The sequence below is a fragment of the Ptychodera flava genome, unplaced genomic scaffold (assembly GCF_041260155.1).
Source record: "Ptychodera flava strain L36383 unplaced genomic scaffold, AS_Pfla_20210202 Scaffold_59__1_contigs__length_806204_pilon, whole genome shotgun sequence".
Classification (NCBI taxonomy): Eukaryota; Metazoa; Hemichordata; class Enteropneusta; family Ptychoderidae; genus Ptychodera; species Ptychodera flava.
Genome location: NW_027248381.1, coordinates 575,880 through 591,144, shown reverse-complemented (window position 1 = coordinate 591,144; position 15,265 = coordinate 575,880). Strand labels below are relative to the sequence as shown.

The 15,265-nt window shown below is 38.4% G+C and overlaps 3 protein-coding genes across 3 annotated transcripts; 1 reads left to right on the top strand and 2 right to left on the bottom strand.

Annotated features, from left to right (window-relative positions):
• Positions 1 to 2,591: 2,591 nt before the first annotated feature.
• LOC139128564 (P2X purinoceptor 7-like) lies at positions 2,592 to 7,296 on the top strand. Its single transcript, XM_070694321.1, has 3 exons — positions 2,592 to 3,037; positions 5,289 to 5,522; positions 7,102 to 7,296. The coding sequence occupies exons 1-3, from the start codon at positions 2,718 to 2,720 to the stop codon at positions 7,262 to 7,264; spliced, it is 717 nt and encodes a 238-aa protein (XP_070550422.1). The 5' UTR covers positions 2,592 to 2,717; the 3' UTR covers positions 7,265 to 7,296.
• Positions 7,271 to 10,114, bottom strand: LOC139128565 (uncharacterized). Its single transcript, XM_070694323.1, has 3 exons — positions 9,950 to 10,114; positions 9,107 to 9,255; positions 7,271 to 7,854 (listed from the first exon to the last, which is right to left on the bottom strand). The coding sequence occupies exons 1-3, from the start codon at positions 10,099 to 10,101 to the stop codon at positions 7,682 to 7,684; spliced, it is 474 nt and encodes a 157-aa protein (XP_070550424.1). The 5' UTR covers positions 10,102 to 10,114; the 3' UTR covers positions 7,271 to 7,681.
• A 555-nt stretch (positions 10,115 to 10,669) lies between these two features.
• On the bottom strand, positions 10,670 to 14,439 carry LOC139128558 (uncharacterized). The gene is made up of 5 exons (XM_070694318.1): positions 13,907 to 14,439; positions 12,780 to 12,963; positions 11,762 to 12,304; positions 11,270 to 11,456; positions 10,670 to 10,944 (listed from the first exon to the last, which is right to left on the bottom strand). Exons 3-5 carry the CDS (start codon positions 11,957 to 11,959, stop codon positions 10,670 to 10,672), a joined length of 660 nt encoding a protein of 219 aa, XP_070550419.1. The 5' UTR covers positions 11,960 to 12,304; positions 12,780 to 12,963; positions 13,907 to 14,439.
• Between the last annotated feature and the right edge of the window lie 826 nt (positions 14,440 to 15,265).

Below are 15,265 nucleotides of genomic sequence, written 5' to 3'. Positions count from 1 at the left end.
GTTACAATTTTATTCATACTGTATGTGTTACAAATAGGATCTCCTGACGCATAAGGTCGGGGATGCACAGAGATATAGCATTACGTCTCAAGTTGAATGCAGGACAGCGGGCGGATAGACAAAGTGATGATGTTGTAGTGCAAGTTTCGATTCGCAAGTTTGGCTAATTTCACCCATTCCGGACACCTGGTACCACCACTAACTATCATGGTTCAGGATGGTCCTACTTAAATTTGTAAATCTCAATGTCCCATGGACCTGGTAATGTAGTACCTTGAATGAAAATGATTATTGGACCAGTTTAATGTCATATTGCCAAAATCTTCTCGCCAAATGCTACTTTTTTCTCGCATTTGCGATTAGGTGAGCGGGCAGCGGAAACACTGTTAATGAAGACTTGAAGAGATCTGATTTGATGAGATACAATCTGATGAAAGTTTAACAATACAATATGTTTGGAATATGGGGGATTACATGAATATTTAATTATTCCATGTCAGTCCTGTAATATCCGTTAACATGCCATATCATGTTGGAGAAATGTTCCATCATTGAAAATTATGTGAAATAAATACAGGAGTTAGAAATATTTACCTTTCTTGCCCTGATTTCTGCCATTACATACACTTGGAAAAAACGACAGATGATAAGAAATTAAAATACTAACAAGAAAGCATTTGCAAGCAAAAGTGAAGTTCCAGAGACCAAAGCAGCGGAAAAAAAGAATGTGTAACGAAGATTGGACATCTGCATTAGTGCGTACACACATGCAATTGAATTTTGAACAATTAAAGAAGCTTTGAAACATGCATGAAAATTCTTCAATCTTCTCAACGCATCAATTATATTTAATCAAGCTCGACTTTTTCATGGAGGGCCAAAGTAAAACCATGGTCATTAAAATTCAGCTTCACAAGTAAACAATTCAGGTATTTACTAGTTTAGCGATACCATTATATCATTCGAAATAACGTGCATTCTCAAAAAAAAAAACATGCTGTCGTATAAATGAATGAATGTCGTACTCTGCACACCATGATCTCTAAGTAGTTCAGCGTTCCACGCGTGTCGTCAAAGAAAATTCACTGTTCAAACTCTAATCTCAGGGGTAGATTTTAAACATATTAGGTGTCATTCATTTTGCACGCAGATAGTCTACTTAAGCCTTAGGTACACTGAACAAATATCAACAACCTACCAGAGTTTTCGCAAACAAACTTTCGAAGAAGTCGCCAGGCTGCCTCCAAGCTTTCCTGAAATGTATGAATTTTCTCAGGTTCTTGCTGTTAGGGCCTATAGTTTAACAAAACGAACATGTCGATCACATTTCCGCTGAATCTAACCATATATACAATTTTATTTAATTCGGCCTTAACATCATACTTGAGTTGAGTGATTTTTAACGAGTCTGCCAATGTGTTTCTGACTAGCAATCTGCGACCGTGATATTTGTGAATGTTTTCACATCAGCAAGCAGACAGACATTCATTTAATTAGCGTGTAATTACAGTAACTTCCTTAAAAATACGCTAAATTTTGCGAGAAAAAGGCACTAATACAGAACTGACTCTGGTAAAAGTAACTAAAAATTTACTATGTTACGTATGTTTTACGTTAAGTATAAATGTTTTAAATGTTACTCGTCATCAAAAGACACCACCAAGAGTCAAGACGCACGTGGAGGGTTTAAAAAGGTTTAAAACACTCGAATGTTGACGCTCCTTGTGATTTGATGAGAGAAACCGAATCGCAACTGTTTTAAAATTTATCAAATAAAATAAAATTTCAGTTTATTGCGTGAAACATGGTGACCGCGAGTGAAAAAAAAGTTTTTTTTTATTGCTCACTTTAGCAACCTCCCCACTCCTGACCAGTAATGGCACTATAGCAACATTTTTTTCGTCACGTAAGCAAACCATGAACGGCTTTTTCAATCACCACACCACTACAAACACCACTTCCAGCACACTGTTTAATTTGATCAGATCAATCACTGTCAGTCGAGAGAAACCGAACGGTAAATATTCAAAATTTGTGCAGCTCTAATTAATGTGAAAAATATACCATACAAAACCAGCACCGGCACGGCGCGAACGCCTGACTCGAGAACTTCCAGTTCCACTCATCATAAAAACGCGCGTTTTCGTAGCTTGCATAGATCGAAAACAAATGAAAACTTCTGAAATCTGACTGACTATCGATAAATAACGAATATATCGGGTTTTGGCCGGTTTAAATGACATACGCACCTGATATTTCGGGCAATTTGAGCACCAGGCCTGCATCCACGGACGGTCGGTCAAATCTCACGGTGATTTAAATGTAGCATCACGTGTGCTCTGCAAGGTCAACTACTATACTGAGCATGCGTACTGTGATTGTTGCAATCGTGGTGCTAGCCAATACAGCCTGGCCCATTCCTTTCTCGACAAATAGTTCGCGACCAGACGACGGACGGCGATGGCGTAGTTGAAACTAGGCTCAGTATTATAATCGTTTCGGATTCTATGGCCGTCTTTTTTATCTTTTTAAAGTGCAGGTTTTGGCTTTCAGGGTGTTTTTGACAATAAAATTAAAGGGGGGCGATGTGTTAAATGCTGGTGTCAGTATAATTTTTATCTGTTGATAAACTAATAAAAAAGTGAAAAATGTTCATTGTCTGACAAAAAACTCCAGTCTGGACCACGCCCACATTCGTGACGTAACACGTGGAATATATGAAGCATTACGCGCATGACTTACACTGTGCAAATATGGCGTCAAATTCAAACTATGATTATACCTCGGAGATTGTGAGCCAGTCCTATAATGAGAGATTATTCGGAGAAAACGAATCATCAGACAGCAATGATGAAGAGTGTCCAGTTACTTCTGAGACAGATTCCATCAGAACTTCAGGGCCGCAGCCTTACAGATTTGAGCCAACTCAGCGAGAAACACCTCGGCTGGTTCAATTCCCGATTCAAGCAGCTGAGAGCAATGAAAATGAAATACCTCCTGATCCACCCAGGCCTCCACGTATGGGAAATAGAGATTGGTGAGTATTTCGAAGAGGTATACATTTGAGGTCTTATGGTACAAATTTGCCATAAAGCCGTATAGTGGCAAGAGGCGACACAAAAACTTAAACAGAAAGCTGTGTCCATCTCTAGTATTAAAACGGCCGCGAGTATCGTATTGCGATTTTACTTCGGTATTCCCTCTCTGGGGAGGTGATGTTCATGCAATTGCAAAGGCCCTTTGGTTTGTGACTAAATTCCTATGAATACTCACAGTCGCTCGAGAGCTATTCAGCTCTGGGACTATTCGCCCCATAGACGAGTATACAGAAGCGAGAAATACCCCAAGTCAGGAAATGAAATGGCTATTTCGTATAGGGATTGTGCCACCATGACATCTTCGACGTTCGATTTTACCGTGAAAAGTAGCAAGTTCATCTATCATGTAACCGTCGACCGTTCCCTATCATTCTCAAAATTCATACCTGGTACTTGATTTGCTTCACAAACGCTCGTTTCGTGTGATTTTCGGCCGAATTCGACGGACACGTCGCTAAAACATAAGCGTGAGCAACATTCCGGTCACCTTACAGTGGACGTTGGGCACCTCCACTTTACTGACGTTAGCGCCGCGTACTCATGAGGGGTGACTGGAAGGTTGTTCATGCCTTATGTTTTGGCGACGTGTCTTCTGAACTGGGCCGAAAATCACACGAAAATTCATACCTTATACTTCATCTGCTTACAAATGCTCATTTCCTGTGATTTTCGGCCGAGTTCGAGAGACACCTGGCCAAAACATAAGCGTGAGCAACATTCCAGTCATCCCTCATGGGTAGGCGGCGCCAACGTCAGTAAAGTGGAGGTACCCAAGAGGTAACCGGAATGTTGCTCACCCCCAGGTTTTGGCGAGGTGTCCGTCGAATTCGGCCGAAAATCACACGAAAAAAGCGTTTTTGAATCAGATAAAGTATCAGGTATGAACTTTTAGAATGATAGGGAACGATCGACGGTTGCATGATAGATGAACTTGCTAATTTTCACAGTGAAATCGGACACGGAATGTTACATGGCGCGGTTTTTATAGCCATTCTGTTTCCTGACTTGGGTATTTCTCGCTTCTGTATACTCGTCTATGGGGCGAATAGTCCCAGAGCTGAATAGCTCTCGAGCGACTGTGACTAAATTCCTATGAATACTCACTCATCGGAGTAGAGATATTTGTCCGATCTTTCGTTTCCCGCTTCAAATTTTTCAAGTTTTGATAGAGCATATTCGATTCTTGCCGTGTTCATGAAATACGATTTACGAATTACGATTATGAGCACGGCAAAATGTAGCTCCACGTCCAGCTGCGCTGCAAGCGTCAGGAGCTGTGTTGAGTCAATTCGTCTGAAATGCGCTCTTTTCGAAGGAAACTCACTCGGAGTGTATTCTGAAAACTTCGATGTTATAAATCGCCAGCAAAATATATCATTCTGTATCTGTATAGTTCAACTTGGCAAAGATCTGAACTCGTTTATAGACAGTGCGGTTCCCGGGAGTGCGGTCTGTTTCACAAGAGCACTTTAGAACGTGTGAGGCCACACGACAAAAAAAAATTGTTTCCCGTAACATATGCATCAGAAATTGGGGTGCTAGCATAGTACTAGGGTAGGGCGTAGGGCGTCTCTATTATTTTGCTCCTTGAGGCTTGGCGAGAAGAAAAAGTGTGAAATTCCCATAAAAATCTGGAAACTTGGATTGTGCTGTAATGCAAATAAAATATTCTTGATTTTGATAATCATGCAGTTTTGGACTTTTTCAAATTGTGTTTGCAGTTGAGGGGATTACCCTTGGAGTGAAGACAAGTTTGGGTTGGGATGTTGTAAAGGTAGATGGATTTACTGTAAGAAAACTTTTGGAGAGGTTCTGAATTAGTTAATGAATTATTCATATTGGTTCTGGTCAATGTTGATTGTTATATTTCCTCAATAGAGAGGGGTATACTATTTTAACCGATTTGATTAAATTGTGATGTAGCAAATTGCATTTGCCATTTCAGTTGGCCCACCCTAGCCCCAATCTGTAGAGGTAGACAACAGAGTGCATCTGCTTTTAATCAGATTGCATTTTAACCTGTTTGAGAAAATTTGAAAAGTGCAGTTGATGACCACAACAAAAATATTGAAAAAGTAGTCACAAGTAGAGCTTTGATGCATATAGGGAAAAAGATCATGCTTCTCAATATAATGCGGTGGGAATAGAATGCATACATGTTAGCATTTATTTTTTTGTCTTATTTTACAGGTGTCAATGTGGACACTGTGACACCATGAATGATGAACAATCATGTATCTGCTGTTGTGAAGTGGCCAAGGTAAATGAAGAAGTGGATAAGTGGGTGTCAACATCAAGGCAGAGTTGTGATTGTATAACAGAACACCCAGGATTTGATGCTGTCTGCCTCAACCCATGGGTACTGAGAACAGCATACCGACAGTACCGCCAACATTATGGTACACTGGATGGTCCAACACATGAGTAAGTTAAAAAGATTACCATTAAAACACAAAATTTATATGAATTCAGCAACTTTATTCTTGGACCTAGAATTGGTCAAAAATAACCTAAAATATGGTTTTATGCATCACATTTCATTACAAACTGATAGGAAATATGACTACGTGAGAAAGCAGTATCCAGATCAAGTATTCCATCACAGGGCTCGAAATTAACTTTTTTCCCTGGTAGTCCCATTGGGCTACCATTTTCTGAAGTTGGTAGCCCAGTGACAAGGTCTGGTAGCCCATGCATGAATGCATATGAATGAAGAGTTTTTTTGTAAAGGATATGATATTTTTATTTATAATCTAGACAATGAGAGATTTATTTTGCATGATTCTATCCAGGAAGTGAATTTTCTAGCCATTTGACATCAATGCCTGCAGATTATAGCCTTAGGAGAACGGTAGCATGTGTAGTGGACAACGGTGACGCCTCAAAGTTTGACGACCTATTCACACATACATAGAACTTATATACCAATTTTGATGTTCGCCTTGAAAACTTTTCACTCAGCACGTGTAAACATAACATGGCTAAAAATTTCAGGATGACAACTTGGTACAGTCATGTTCCTAATACTTTCGTGGCAATTGGCTATATTTCTCCACCATAGTACACTATCATGGGATGATCTGGTACACTTCGGAAAGCGTAATTTGTGGATGACCCGGCAGTTTTTTCTTTCCAGTTTGAATAAGTTTGTGTATAATAATTGTGATTGATACATTGTGATTAAATAACTATGAAAATGAATTTTCATTGACCATCATTTCCCAAGCCTGTCATCAGAGTACATATAAGTTCAGATAATGATATTTTATTGAAAGTTTGTCGCAACAAATTCGACTGCACTGTCGCATTTTAATTTGCATAACAAAGTCATAGTCTGGCCTTTCTATGTCAAGCTGGGTTGACTGTCGGGCCGAGCGTAGGTCATCTCAGAGCGATCAATATCATGTCGCCCACTAAGTAACTTCATGTCCCAGGCTTTGGTAGTCCGTGTGGGCTACCATTTCATGGACTTTGGTAGCCCCAGGGAAAAGTTGGTAGTCTGTGGACGCGGGACTACCGCTAATTTCGAGCCCTGCATCATGTAATTTTGTTCAAATTTTTTTACAATTTTTCCCCATTGGCTGTATCTTTTCTGCATTTGGCTTCCCAAAATAAATCATTGATTTTTGCATTTTTTTTTACACTATGTCCATGTCCAGTGTGTGAGTTGAGATGCGACAATCAGTGATTGGACCCATGTCAATGAACAGAAAAATACTACTAATATCTCACAAGAAACTGAAATAACCAATGTCAAAATGAGCAACTTTGTCCCTTTAACTCATGCAAAAAACTTGAGTACTAAAAGTGAAAGCAATTTGAGAGGTAATGTTTCAGACACCACCCACTGACAGGTAATCCATCTATCAGACAAATTCTGCATGATTGATAGCTGAGTGAATAATTGTGTGTGCAGTGCTGTAAATACCTTTAAAAACACTCAAACTGACACACTATTTTACTAAACATGAATTAATACATTTCTGAATTTTTTTCCTTGCAGACGCTACAGATACACAGCTTATCGGCAATTGGTACAGTGGTGTTGGGGATGGCTTGGGCGCTACAACAGAGTGATTCTTCCATCATGTGCAGTACTGCGTATAAGGGAAAATTTTCCATCAGATTTTGGATACTACAGGAATTTTCAGTTTCCAAATATGTAACCTAAAAATGCAATAAATGCGTAGTTTGAATGAACAAACTGTGTATGAATTTTAATTGTCACTTCTTATTGTAAAATAGTTTCACATTGTGTCAAACCCATAATGCAATAGGCAGCCAAAATAGTTTTACACTGTCTAAACCCACAATGCAATAGGCAGCCAAAATAGTTTTACACTGTGTAAACCCATAATGCAATAGGCAGCAAAAATAATTTTACACTGTCTAAACCCATAATGCAACAGGCAGCCAAAATACTTTTACACTGTCTAAACCCATAATGCAATAGGTAGACAAAATATTTTTACAATGTGTGTCTAAACCCACAATGCAATAGGCAGACAACAAACTGAATAGTTCTGTAACATTTGGGTATTCAATCTAAAAATGTCCTTAGCAAGTTAGAAAGGTTCCAAAAGTCATTGAAAACGAGTAACATGGCTAGCTATGGCCTGCTGCTTGTCTGGGTGGTCATATGAAGCAGCTAGATTTTCTGGTACGCTGCCCCGCATACCATCAATTGAATGTCTCAGATCTGATGGGGAGTCCTGGTATGATTCAAGCAGCTTTCTCATGAGAGTGGAGGTGTAGTCTGAAATCAAACAAAATTACAAAACACATGACATTTACTTTAAATTGAACTACAAAGTATCATTCGCATTAGAATCCCAGTGCTGAATGTTCATAGTGAACAAAGTTGTTCAGAGCTGACTTTTAACAGCCCAATTTCAATAAAATAACCTATTGCTACAAATTTTATGGCTAACAAACATAGTGCAGTGTGTGAGGTGGTGTCTACCACCATTTAAGTATTTCTTTTGAAAATTGTTGATCTTTTTGGTTGCCGAGTAACAGAAAAAATGCACACTCTCGGGCACATTTTTCTGACTGGACTGAAAGATTCAGTCGTGTGGAGACACACTCCAGTGCACTGCAACCTACGGCCGTTGACCAAGACTGAAGGCACAATTTACTTGGCCACGGTAAACTATGTAAAAAAAGTACCGCCCACAACTGACATCACAGACTTCTCAAATACACAGGAGACCTCCAACATCCCAGTACTAGGATGTTCACATCCTAGAAATAGGATGTGCCAGCATCCTAGTACTAGGAAACAGAGCACATCCATGTAGCATCTATGTGGCCCTCACCTCTGTAGCAGGGAAAACTTTCCCACATCCATGCTACAGAAGTGTGGGCCACATAGCTGCTACCATGGTGTGTGGATTGTTGCCATGTACCATGGCTACTGATCACACCTCAGGGCATGGCTGTGGATACTGTGAATAAACTCATTCCTGTAATATGATTGATTCCACCAAAATTTTGATGGAGAACAGGATTTCAACAGTGTGCCTTCAGTCATAGTAAAGGGGACACACACACATCTGAATCTTTCTGTCTGTTTTCTGACATGAGTCAACTGATTTAGGACCAAACAAATGCAATTTTCAATGAGCCTTCAGGACAATATTATCTTGGAAATGGTAAATTGACTCCCCCATCTGAAATTCTTTGGAACAATACTTTTTAAACAATCAGAAGAGAATGAAATTATAGATTGGTTGAATTTTGGTTAATATTGCACCAAATTACACAAAGACAGTGTTTCCATTATAAAGTAAACTAAATAACTTTCAATACTGGAGTGAATATGGCCAAAAAAGTGAAGAAACTGGGCTGTTTTCTTGGGAGAATTCAGTCTTACTATCACACATGAATGGTATGAAATTCCAGAAACTGGAGTTAGTTATTGATCAATAATAAATTTGGCAAGAGTATGTAATATTAATGTTCACATGAGGTGGTGGTTTGTAATGTGATTTCAAGCATTTCCTCACCATATGTGGGTTTAGTCTTGACTTCCCGGACAGAGTGACCTCCCTTTTTAAACTTTGGATACCTGATACTGTACTGTGGCTGCCCATCCTGGCAAACTGCCTGCAACCTGTCGCTGTTCTCATTATAATGTAGAGCAGCAAGATACAGTCTAAAATAAAGAAGAAATCAACCACATAAACAATTTTTACTTCAAAATTTAAGCTTGTCTTTATCTGCTGAAGTAGCATCTGTAAGCAAATAAACAAGGCTTTTGCAAATATTTTACAGTACCAACCTTCACATGGCATGGATGGGATGGAACTCGTTTTCCTATAAAGTATTTGTAAATTAACTAGCATTGACAAAGACTTCATCTCAGGTAACGAAAGAAATTCACTTTATGGTGCACCCATTACTCATATCATGGCTTTGTGAATTCTTGCCTGGACTAGAATTTGAAATGTCAATGCTACATTCCAGCTTGATGTGATAAATAATGGTTAATTCAATTATAAACATGCTTTGGGGAGTAGCAGAATTTCCAACTGACACACCGTAAACAAGAGAAAATTATCCTCAATGACTTAATCGGACTTAATCCAGAGTATAACACTGAAAGAAAAACTATCCCAGAATACCCTTGGATAAACTTAGGGCCAATCCTTCAATACCTTCTGCTCCAACCATATATATGTGGTTGGTTGACAGGCTGGTTACAAGTGTGTCCATTAAAACACAATCACCTACTACTGGTGAATGGTTTGACTCTTGCTTTAAAGATTGATTTCACACTCACATGCTACCTATCACACAATACACTACATACTTAAAATAGACATTATGATCATGTCATTTACTAGTACCTGCAGATCATCCCAAAGTATGAGAAACCAGTGTGCTTTGGTGCAAACATCAATACCAGACTGTGATATGCCTCCAAACCTGAGGTTTGAAACTGTGGCGATAATTTTTTGATGTCTTTGGCCAAGGTCTTGTTCATCAGGATTCCCTCCATTTCACCGATGCCTTGGAATCTGCAAATACACCGAAACAGACCATACCTGTTTTGAAATCACTGACATGCCTCTAATTCAATATTCTAAAGTCATTGCTGATGACACTGTCATCAAAGTTTAATGTTCTTGAGTATTTGGTACATTAGCCTTGTGACAATTTTTAGAAAGAATCTGTCCATTCATGACTGTTTAATTGCTATAGACATGAAAATTTGTAGCAAAATGGCTGCTTGGTTGCACTCTTGCCTTAAGAGCCAATTTCAAACAAAATTGGTCCAGGCACTTCTGAGTAATGGTTCTGAACAGATGTAAGAATTGACTGACAGAGTCCACTTCAGTAGTCCCCCAACACTTTGTGGTGACTACAAACGAGATAACTGTTGATGATGCAATCCCCACCTGTTTAAGGGTGGTTATCAAAATTAATCAAATAACAAAAATGCAAACTTACATTGGTGGAGACTGTTATCAATGATGACTTGTCAAATGAAATGTAATGAATTTGAATGGATATGTTCCTCTACACTTCATCCACAGTGACAATAAGAAATACATTACAACCATTGGCTAATCCAACTTACTTGGTGTCAACCACACTTTGTTCCTTTGCTTCTCATCCAGTGGGCCATGGGCACATTGATCAAACAGTGGATTGCTATGTCCAGTATGCTGATTTTGGATATGATACAAAACTGACTGCCATTTGGCCAAAATCAGTTCTCCATCTCCCTCTGGAGTACTTGCTGCAGACCAATACAGATGGTTGGTGATGGATTGCTTCCATAAAGCAACATCCTCGCAGTCTTTCAGAAGTGAAAGCTGGGTAAGCTTCTTGTTAATGGCTGTAAATAAGAAATGTATACAAAATCAAACATTTAACAATTCTGTATTGTGGTTATGTGCCAAATATGCCAAATATCTCTGTGGCTTTCCAAAACTGCACAACAGCTAGTGGTACATGTGTACATTTACATTATCTTTCAAGTCTTTGTAAGTATGCATAGCAAGAGGATAGCCATAAATGTCAGGTAGTACAAATCCTACTCTGTACACAATTATTATGTGGATTCAAACCCACTTTCTCGTCAGTACCAATTACTCTAATTGCTATTTATCGCCAAAGACTCTCTGGTATAAAGAGGAGTGGCATAGCCGATATCTCTTTACCTTTGGCAACATGCCATACATCATAGAAGTGGGTGATTTCTGGACACTCTTCCCGTATCCACTTGCCATTCTGCCTGTGTCTATCAGTGATGAGTTTGTTGATGACAAGGTCTTCATCGTCAAAGTGTGCTACTGTCCTCTTGAGACCCTCAAACTCACACCAAGTAGAACTATTCACCTCATTACTCTGCAGATAAGACAATTGCAAAGTTATACTATTAGCAGAATTCACAGACTTGTATTTTGCTGAAATATAATTACTCATGTGACTAAACACAAACATCACAATTTGCATATATGTATAAAAAAATTCAGCAAAATAAATATACAATAACTACAAAAAAGAAACATTTAACTCTCGTCACATGGTGCAACTTCACATTACAACCACAGTGAACTACAGTAATGATGATTCAATAAGTTATACAGGGGTATTGCCCATTAGCAGCAGACATCACATGGAAAGAAGTAAATATCTGCAAATATCTTTACCTGTACTAACTGGATGTCCAGCACTTTATTAATTCGCTGTTCTAATACGGTGTAGCTACCATACTTGGCACAATGTCCTGGACTATCTGACCGCCCATCTCCAGCAAGAATTAGGCCCTCTTCCTCCAACCGCAGCACATCAAACATCATGGCTTGTTCAACCTTCCAGTGTTGGATGATGGTTGGTACCAAATACATCCGCTGATGTCTGAAGTATGTGCCAAGGCTGATAGTTTAAATATTGAAAATTTTAAGAGTCTTATGGCTTGTGTTGGTCATGACCCTGAAAATAATATACTGGCAGACAGAATCAGGTTTCCAGCGGCATTTGACCAAAGTATGGTTGACTTGCCCATTTTCTTGCAAATGTACAGGCTGTACACAGTTGCTGCCACATGTACAGCTGTACCTACAATATCTGTGATGACTCCCTGAGCAGCTGTACCACATAAAGGACAGTTTCTGAACAGTTCCAGGAGCTGGGATTCAAATATGATAAACTTTCTGTCCTTTTCCGGTGGATGCGGTGTCTTCAGTGGTGACCTACGAATGAACAAATATTCAAGATAAGAAAACAAAACTGCTTGGTCTTGTAAGTTGAGGAAATGGGGAGGTTTGGTAACGTAGGTTGATTTTTGCATGCGCTTGTAAGGTAATGATGTTTTCATCATTTGTAACTTGAACACCAATCTGCAAGTAACACATCTGGGATTGGCAGAGATTGATCAAGACATAGCTATATATCCAAGCTGTACAGTACAATGTAGATTTTTCAAATGGTATAAACATGTCAAAGACACTCATATTGTGTCATTTAGCCCAATTTGTTATTCAACACAGTGCGTGTGAATAGACAAGACAACATATAGTCAATGGTCTTATCAAATGTAACCTAAGACTCGCTAATATACTAAACAATCTAAATTACAAATTTAATCTGATTTGCAACTGATTGTATGGAAAGGGCATTACAAAACAACAGAAAACATGTATAATATATGCATCATGTAGTACATACTGTGAATGTGCTATGGCTTTGTCTTCTACATCATCATGATCACTTGGCATGTAGTCACTGTCATCTTGGTCTTCATTAGTGGAATCACCATCAGCAACAGAACTATCACTTTCTCCAACAAAATCATCACCAATCAGTGTACATTGCACACCAATAGAATTTGTACACTTTGATACCTGTGTTCCTAACAACAAACAAACAAACAAACAAACATGTTTATTGAGTGGCCAAAATGATACAAAAGAATCACAAGATTTACAAACAATATCACACAGAAAATTTCTAGGTTTGGCTCATCACAATTGCATCTATTATGTACATTGTTATTGCTGACAAAATCATTTTAATCACACTAAAATTCATATGTTTAACAACAACAATGTACTTTACACATGCAAACTATATTCATAAAGAGAGTCCTGGGTATTTCAAAATGGACTACATAGGGAGCTGATCATGAAACGAAATGTACAGAGAAAAAGAAAAGATAAAAATTGTCAAAAATTACAGCTACTGTCTCTTCAACAAGTCTGAACTCAGTACTAATCACTGATATCTAGAATAAACTACAATGTGTCACAAAACCAGAGAGCAACATTTTCTTTCAGATGAGAGAGTCTGAAAAAAAACAATGTATAAAACAGTGGAGATCCAACGAAACAATAACCAGCAGAACAAATGAGATACACAAGTGTGATCATGATTTGCTCTTCATTCATTTCAGGCTAGTCAGAGCCTATATCCAGCTGATCATTACCCTCTGGAAGTAACCATCAACACTGAATTCAGATTATGCAGATTTTGTGACAGTGATAGCTTTCACAAACAAATTATTCACAGTATGAAATCAGGTATTTGTATGACAACACCAAGACAAGCTCGAGCAAGACCAGTGCACCCTCTGACTACCAAGTTTACAAAAACTTTTGAGTCAAATTGAAAATTTGCTCGTTTTTCTTTAGTCATCATGTATAATGTATAACTGAAAATTTTGTGTCACATAATTTTTACAAGTCATGACTCAAAAGATAGGCTTAGAGGACACACTGGGTAGGGCTGCAGGTATCATGACTTGCTTTTCATACATTTTCTGCTGCCGTTCTTTGTGGGGAAGCATTCAATCTTACCTTTACTTCTCCTGTTGGGTCTGAGATTAATCTGAACACCACAAGATACAGAACGATGTTCGTCAGGCACAGCAGACTCACAAGGAGTATCATCTGATATAGCTGTTTCACCCTGGATTTCTTTGAACTGTTGTGTTGTTTCTGAGATTTCCTCTTCAATGGAATCATTTAATAGCTGGAATGACAAGGAAATAAAGTTATAACTCAAGTCAGTTTTATTAAAGAAATTTTATAGCAACAGCAAGTGATGGAACACTTGATATCAGCAGATGTTTGATATCTTATGATACGGACGACATCATGTAACAAAAGTATGGTCAACAGCATGAGAGTTGATAAGAATTGTATTTGTCCCAAGACTATAAAATGACAAATCATGTCCTAAAACTTTACATGTATCATAACTCAAAAAAAATGTTTTTTTTCTCGGGATGACCTGTAAGCTGTACTGCCCTGACTGATCAGAACATTTCTCCATTTGAAAAAAAATTGACAATTCTGACAAAAATCATATAGGATTAGGTAAAAAGTTGAAAAATAATACATCAATTATATCATGGGATCCATCACGACACACAAATTATCCCTCACAAATTGGTATTTACTTTTGGCCAAATCACAAAATGAAAAAAGCGACCTATCATATTTCTGAAACACATGCGTCGGGAAACATTTTTTTTTATTTGGTTGGCCTGTATAAATTCTCGCCTTACGCAAGTGTGAGTATCGGATATACCACAGTAGTTCAATGTTTTTCTGACCTACTCCTGGTTGAAACGCTTTCCTCTGTTAGAAAGTATAAAAATAAAAAACACATGACGCCAAAACTGTGCTATATAACAACATATTCCCTCAGAAATCGCCAAAACTACACTTTAAAATCATGGAGCTATGCGCGCCCGGAAGATACACCTAGCTGCCGTACTAGTATTTGGTTCGGATTTCTTGGTTCTGAGATAATTTAGTGAATAAAATCATGGGCGGAGATCACTTCAGATTTTTTGGGTGGCTGACATGTTTATTTTATGGGTTAATTTTCACAGATGGTGAAGGCAAAGATTGTCGGCTTCGTAACACTAACAGTGAAGTCGCGCCACCGCCATGCTTTTTACTTTGTACATGTACTAAGTTGTAGCTCCATGCGCTACAATTACCACCATCATTACAGGTACTGTGCTAAACCGGGAATTTGGTTTATATTGTAATATTGCTGGCAAAAACTGGTTCGAGGCATAAAGTATCAACAAGTCATAAGAAAAAGAACTAAAGTAATTACCCTACAGCAAAAACGGATGGTTGGACAGTCTCATATACATTACGTTTACTTTTTTGTACGTCTCACACAAGTTTGTAGATACA

What these genes read in the sequence shown, in the direction of transcription:
- LOC139128564 (XM_070694321.1), top strand. Translation starts at nt 2,718, where the DNA reads ATGAAGCATTACGCGCATGACTTACACTGTGCAAATATGGCGTCAAAT. An exon ending in CGTATGGGAAATAGAGATTG is followed by an intron (nt 3,038 to 5,288) that starts GTGAGTATTTCG and finishes CTTATTTTACAG; the next exon opens with GTGTCAATGTGGACACTGTG. An exon ending in CTGGATGGTCCAACACATGA is followed by an intron (nt 5,523 to 7,101) that starts GTAAGTTAAAAA and finishes TTTTCCTTGCAG; the next exon opens with ACGCTACAGATACACAGCTT.
- LOC139128565 (XM_070694323.1), bottom strand. Translation starts at nt 10,101, where the DNA reads ATGGAGGGAATCCTGATGAACAAGACCTTGGCCAAAGACATCAAAAAA. An exon ending in TACTTTGGGATGATCTGCAG is followed by an intron (nt 9,256 to 9,949) that starts GTACTAGTAAAT and finishes TCTTTATTTTAG; the next exon opens with ACTGTATCTTGCTGCTCTAC. An exon ending in CAAGACTAAACCCACATATG is followed by an intron (nt 7,855 to 9,106) that starts GTGAGGAAATGC and finishes GTTTGATTTCAG; the next exon opens with ACTACACCTCCACTCTCATG.
- LOC139128558 (XM_070694318.1), bottom strand. Translation starts at nt 11,959, where the DNA reads ATGTATTTGGTACCAACCATCATCCAACACTGGAAGGTTGAACAAGCC. An exon ending in TGGACATCCAGTTAGTACAG is followed by an intron (nt 11,457 to 11,761) that starts GTAAAGATATTT and finishes TCTTATCTGCAG; the next exon opens with AGTAATGAGGTGAATAGTTC. An exon ending in TGTATGGCATGTTGCCAAAG is followed by an intron (nt 10,945 to 11,269) that starts GTAAAGAGATAT and finishes TCTTATTTACAG; the next exon opens with CCATTAACAAGAAGCTTACC.